The following is a 7,017-nucleotide window of genomic DNA, read 5'->3' on the forward strand; positions in this document are numbered from 1 at the left end:
AACTGCAATACACTGAGAGTGTAAAAAGCTTTTAAGTGATTAGCCTCAGGGTTGTGATAAAGCAATATGAGAACTTGAGAAATACTGAACAGTATAAGAAAGTGCTTGGAATACTAGATTGGCCAGTTGCAACTAGAGATTATAAATGAACATATACTTTTGGTCCAACATTGAGCGTCCACATTGATGTTATTTTTTTTATGCTATGGCTAGTTGTTTTTCTATTTTTTTCTGGACAGTAGGGTTTGAAGGAAGTTGGTTTGTGAATTTCTTTTTTCCTGGTTTAAGACAAAATTTGACATGGAAAGTGTATATTTGGTGTGCATCTGTTGTTTGGTAACCAAATAGGTCAAGAAAAAAGTTCACATTTTATAAATATTCCTATCAACTAACAAGAATAAACAACTAAAGAATTTTGATAACTCATGAAATCAACACAAATGACCATCTTATGAAGTGCAGTAAGAAAAAGTTCATTTGAATAAACGAAACAGTCGTGAAACTCCATTAGTTTCCTCCACTAGCAATAAAAAATTCTACTGTACCAAACCATCTATTATCTATATTGCCTACTCAAAAAGTAACAGCATCAATTAGATTGAAGGTAACAAAAAAAATATGTCAAGTCATAAATGATGGTAAGCAGCTTAAGAAAATTTTGAATCAAGAAACATTTACGTTACATCAGATCTTCAAGGGTGTAATCTGCTCGTATGAACTGCTTCAGTAGAGCATTTTCTTCATTGATAATCTTCTTCTCCTCTCGGTTTTGAGGTTTGACCATCCTCTTTCTCTTTTAGCATCCATCCAAAAACACTGCGTTGCTGCTTTACAGAAAGGGGCTCTGGCACCTTCACAGGTTCTGGAATAGGAGAAAAGATGGGTTCAAAATTTTGAGGAGCGGGTGGAGTGGGAGTAGTAATCTCAGCTGGAGTAATGGGTTGTCTAGTGATAGCTTTTTTTTCCTTCTTAGCAGGTCTTGTAAAGAGGCAAGCTGCAAAAGTAGAAATAATTGTCAATTTATTAGGAAGTCAAGGAATCTGAGCCATTAGAACATGTACAGAATGACAATTTTACGTAAAATGCTAGCAGGAATTGGAAGGCAAGTTAATGCCACCTTCCATGACATACTTGATATGGAGCATTTTAGATAGACGGCTCCACACTTTTTTAAACAGGAGGATGGCTCCATACTTAAAGATTAAAACTAAAATGTTACACTTCAGTGAGGGGGGAAAAGCATTTGAAGGGTGTACTACAAAGGTTGAGTCAATAAAAATGTTTTTCCCTTATAAAATAGTAAGTAAGCAAAGTATCTACGTCATAAACTGAAATAAGGTCAGGTGGAGAAGTGAATCCACCTATAGGTTCAGACCGCTGCATGGTAACTCATTGCCCAAGAACAAGAACTAAGAAGTCGACGTGTCAATTTATCCATTGCATTTATTCTTATCAATAGGTCATGCCGTTGCCTCGTCTTCCACGATTAAACGTTGCATGTATGCTCTAATTCACAGAATTAGCCAAGACCTAATTTGCATCAATAATAATAGGAGCAGAACTCTAATTCTGATAATTGAATCAAGTATCAATGAAACAACATTAACTCAAAGAAATTGAAGAGGATATGTCTAGAAAATCACAAGTCCAACTCAAGGTTTTCAAGGGAGAAAATCCGGCATAGTAGGATTAAAGTTAAACAGAAACACAACTCATCTCAAAGAACTCATTTACATAGACACAAGGTTAAACAGAAACACTGTCAATCCTCTAAATCTGCAACACTCACCTCGAAGAACTCATTTACGTAGACAAGCACAAAGGGTAACTTAAGTGAAGTGAATTTCCTTTTTTATCTTCTAGACGAAACGACTGGATCCCAAAAAACTAAATGGCCCGAATTCCTTCTGTAATAAAGTAAGGATCTAAACATAAGTTACAAGTAGCATGTTTCTGAATGGATACGAAGAAGCAATTATTCCATTCAGGCTACTATGTCAAAATCCATATTTGCAAACACAGGATCATGAATCAACGGAAATAAGCAACATTTGGAGCTTGTTAACTTTCACTCCCATAAGTCATAAAACATTGTGTCTCCTCAAGGCAAGAAAAAATTAAACACAACCACATTATTTATCATCCAATACATGATATGCACAACAAAATGCAACCCAGAGCTCAAATCAAATTCTTTCATATTCATATAAGCAAGCAGATTAAGCACATATCAACATCTCTTAGAAAACTGTGCCAAAATTATTACTCCCACTAAACCAAAACCAACAAGAAACAATGTCCAGAAATAAAACATACTCCACCTACACACATACAACTTTTGCACAGTAGATAGCAATATCAAGTGGAAACACATTTTTCTGCCAATAAAAGTTAAAACCCCTATACAGAAATGCATGAAACTTGTAATACGAAAGGCAAAATAGAGCAGTGAGGTTTAGGATTTTACCACCGAGGCCGAGATTGAAGATGAGAACAGCACGCCAAATAAATTTGGCACCACGCCAGCTATTCAGTAACTGTGTGTGCGAATGAGGAGGATCCATCTTTCTCTCTGATTTCCTTCCAATTGCTGTCTTTTCTAACAAGTCCCTTATTTTTAGAGAAAAAAAATGACAAAGATGGGATACTAAAAGTATATTTAAGAAAATGAATTTTTATATTTAAAGGCATGTTCAAAATGGGAGAAAATTTTAACTATAGAAGTAGGTTTAAAATGGTTTCTTAACTATACACTTAACGGATTTAGTTCTTTAACTATTTAAAAATTTATTAGCTTTAGTCTCTTAATTATACACTTACCAGTTTTATAAGTCTCTTAACTATAAACTTACCAATTTTAGTCCTTTAAGTATTCAACAACTTATTAGGTTTGGTCTTTGTCCATTTTTTAATACAAATAGCTTAGATTTATATTAATCGAAATCTTCGTGAAATTAAATCTTTAATTAATTTTTTAAGTTGTTTCTCTATCCCGTCCTTTTTTCTTCAAACTACTCTTATGAAAAGAACAATAACGTCAATGATTCAAAATTAAAATTAACGAGGAAAGAAGATATAAGTCCTAATTTTATTCAATGGAGAATAAAATTAAGCATATAATTGTTATTAATGACTTGAATCCGCACTTGAATATGATAATCAGTGCACATTTTATTTAATTTACTCAAATTTCTTTATGTAAAATAAAATGAATAGAATAATAAAATTAATCTATTTAAAAAAAAATTGCAAATCTACCATTTTATAAATTTCAATTTCTGAAAAATTAAACAAATTCTGTTCAATGAAGTCGTTGGAGTACAAACTTTGGATTTAATGGGAAATAAAAAAAATTTCTTTTTATAATAAGGTTTAGCATATTCAAGTCATTAGTAGCAATAATATGATTCATTTTATCCTCTGTTGAATAAAATTATGACTTATATTTTATTTTCTCGTGAATTTTCTTTTAAATCGTTGAGATTAAGGTTCTTCGCATAAGGTTAATTTGAAGAAAAAGTATCGGAGAGAGAGAAACAATAGAAAAAGTTGCTAAAGGATTTAATTTCTTGAGACGTGGATTCCATCAATATAAACCTCAGCTATTTGTATTAAAAAAATGGACAAAGACTAAACCTGATAAGTTTTTGAATACTTAAAGGACTAAAATCAGTAAGTTTATAGTTAAGGGACTAAAACCGGTAAGTGTATAGTTAAGGGACCAAAGCTGATAAGTTTTTGAATAATTAAAGGACTAAATCCGTTAAGTGTATAGTTAAAGGACCATTTTAGACCTACTACTATAGTTAAGGGACTATTTATGTCATTTTCTCTTCAAAATAGTGTTAACTATGCACTTAATCGTCTTGATTCTTCAACATTGCCAAAAATAAAATAATTTTGATCTTCCATAAAATATTTATCCAACTATCTCCATTAAATTTGACAAGAATTATGAAAAAATAATGTAATTAGAAAGAACTTACCTCAAGAGCTACACACTTCAAAAAAAGGTAGATTACATTTTTAATGTAGGAATATAGTGTCTCAAAATACAGAAATTAACGAACTCCATCTATTAAAACCAAAGGAGTTTATCGGCTAGGTAAGATACATAAATCTCAATTTTATTAAAATATCACAATAAAAATGAATACATTTATTGTTTTTATTTCACTCTCCAACTGCAACTTTGCTTAATTTTCGTAGTAAATAAATCTTTGGTTCTCTAATGTTTATTGAGGCTAGTGACATGGCAGTTAGTTAGGATGTTATAACTAACTTATAATTAGTTAGTGTTAGCTAGTCATGATAATAAGTAGAGCAGTTATTAGTTGGTTAGAAACTACTGTATAAATAGACTTGTAGATCATTGTTGTAGATACAATTTCAGTGCAATACAAAGCTTTCATCTTCTTCTCTAAACTGATTTCTCTAAAAGCTTCTGCACTATTCCAACTCTAAATCCATGGAGTAATCCATGGTAGCTGAAGTTTACATGGTATCAGAGCTTACAATCGCATATATACACTTCCGCAATCGTCTCTCTCTTTCATTACTATTCGAGTAAATGATCCTCTATTTATTTTTTCTGGATCTAAGCATCAATCTTCATCAATGGCTGATACTTCAGTGCCTCCTATTGATCACAATGATCCGATATTTCTCCAATCTACAAATACCCCCAGAATTACCCTGATTGCTCTGCAATTGAACGGCACTGAGAATTACACCTTATGGAGCAGATACATGAAGATAGCTTTACTTGGAAAGAATAAACTCGGTTTTGTTGATGGTAGTTGTGCAAAATCCTCATATACTGGAGTATTGTTGAAACGATGGGAAAGGTGTAATGCCATTGTATTATCCTGGATCATGAACGTAGTCTCTGTAACACCCCGTATCCGAAAATAGAGATTTCAGATTTCTGGTGTTACAGGTGGCACTCACGGACACCATCCACAGACCGTAGATGGACTCACGGTCCGTCCTACAGGTCCGTGGTTCGTGACAGAAAACTTCCCCAGAACTCAGTCAGAAAATTTGGCTAAGTCCCGACTCACGAATAGACCCACGATCAGTAGATCAAACCACGGTCCGTGTTCTGTGTCCGTGGATTGAGACTTCTCTTACCCAACCTCTAACACAAACTACGGTCGACCAGCACGGACCGTCAATCGATCCATGGTCCGTAGGTCTGACCGTAGATGAGGATTAGCAGCCAGTTAGCTGAAAATTGTTGATGGGTCAACTTCAGATGGTCATAACTCTTAGCACAAAATGAATTATGTGTCCCATAACCTATGGTTAGATAGATAATTGAATTATCTTTCCAACTCCACCGAGTTTGCTAAATTCCAAACTCCGAGTAAAAAGTTATGCTTATTTTAGTGAAGCCCTGTCGGGCAGACTCGATCGACGGACCCAATCGATGGACCTTCGATTGAATGGCGGCCCGTCAGTCCCGTCCGTTAGTCACTCCGACAACAGCTAATTCAGGGGTCTTTTGGTCTTTTTCTATTTCGTTTAACCCTTAAGATACGTCGTTTTGACCCTAAATCATGAGGTTTTAGTCAATTTAAACCTAGAAACATAATTAGAACTTACCTTAGTCAAAATCATTAATCAAAACTTAGAAAATTAGAATCAAGAAGGAGAATAAGGTCAAGAACCCTAGTTCAAGAACGCAGCAAGGTTCCTTCAGTTCCAGCCCTGAAATCGAAAGATTTCTCCGTGGAATTCGTCACCAAGTATGTGGAGTTTCACTAGTGGGTTCCTTTCGCCCATTAGGTCCCTAGAATTCAGTCAGTTTCTTGATTCCCTTATTATGAATAGACCTAGGGTTTCTAGAATTACAACAGATCATCATGAATTAGATACTAACATGTTCCAAATCAGATTATCATGTTATTGTTCAGTTTATCGCATGAATTTCAGAACTCTAGCTATGTATTTCTTTAGTTCTTGAATTACACATGCTAGGTCAGATATTTCAGTATTAAGTTATACATGCCTCACTTTATGAATGCATCATTATAAGATTAATTGTTGCATTCTCAGTTTGCATGTTCAGTTTCGAGCTATCCAGTATTTACAGAAATTCAGTCATAACCAGTTAACTACTTAATTCATTGGGAGTAGCATAATACCGAGTTGGACTAGGGTTCAGCGTACCCATATAGTCCCAGAACTACGAGCCACGTAGGTGTAAGTCCCCTCTGTGGGCAACATCAGTTTAGTGATCACGCCAGCATGCCTCTATACCTCTGGCAGGGTATATTGGGTCCTCTTGATGGGGCGTATACATCGGACTCCACATTTAGCTCATGTGGTTTTATGTCGGTTATTAGTAGCTCCCACAGTTCAGTCAGACTCTTTTGCATTGACCATATTTCAGTACAGTCAGTATTCAGTCTCAGCATGTTATAAATTTGGTCATTGCATCAGTTAGCTCAGTATTCAGTATTTCAGTATCAATATCATGTTCAGATGATTTCATTGCTTTATTGCTTTGTTCAGTTATATGTTATTTCAGCTTTACTCTATCCTGCATGCTCAGTACCTCTCAAGTACTGACGCACACGTGCGCTACATCTTCTCGTGATGTAGGTTCAAGTTCTCATCATCCAGATCACGCTTAGATCGGTTCCCGATCTCCAGTTCAGCAACATTAGTGGTGAGTCCTCATTCTTCGAGGACTAGTGACATGTTTATCCTTACTGCTTTTAGTCTTTAGTTTCAGTTTTGCTAGATCTAGTTGGGGCATGTCCCAACATTTCTAGTCAGTTTAGAGGCTTAATTCAGACATAGTTAGATTCAGCTTAGTATTGAGTTGATATCTTCTTTGTATTAAACTCATCAGTTATCATATATCTCAGTTATAGTATATGGGTAGTCCCCATCTTTTCATCTTATTTATGATTTAGCTTCCGCACAGTTTCTATTATTCAGATTATATTTAGTATGCTCATTATCATGCCAGCAGGATTAGCTTGGGATCACTTGTGGTCCTAGGTC

General features: G+C 34.8%; 1 protein-coding gene across 1 annotated transcript; it reads right to left on the minus strand.

Moving 5' to 3' along the window:
• Positions 1-633: 633 nt before the first annotated feature.
• LOC125824840 (uncharacterized) lies at positions 634-2,592 on the minus strand. The gene is made up of 2 exons (XM_049504193.1): positions 2,468-2,592; positions 634-994 (listed from the first exon to the last, which is right to left on the minus strand). Exons 1-2 carry the CDS (start codon positions 2,562-2,564, stop codon positions 741-743), a joined length of 351 nt encoding a protein of 116 aa, XP_049360150.1. The 5' UTR covers positions 2,565-2,592; the 3' UTR covers positions 634-740.
• Between the last annotated feature and the right edge of the window lie 4,425 nt (positions 2,593-7,017).

This window comes from Solanum verrucosum, unplaced genomic scaffold, assembly GCF_900185275.1.
Source record: "Solanum verrucosum unplaced genomic scaffold, falcon-dt-bn FXZP01000080.1, whole genome shotgun sequence".
Taxonomy (NCBI): Eukaryota; Viridiplantae; Streptophyta; class Magnoliopsida; order Solanales; family Solanaceae; genus Solanum; species Solanum verrucosum.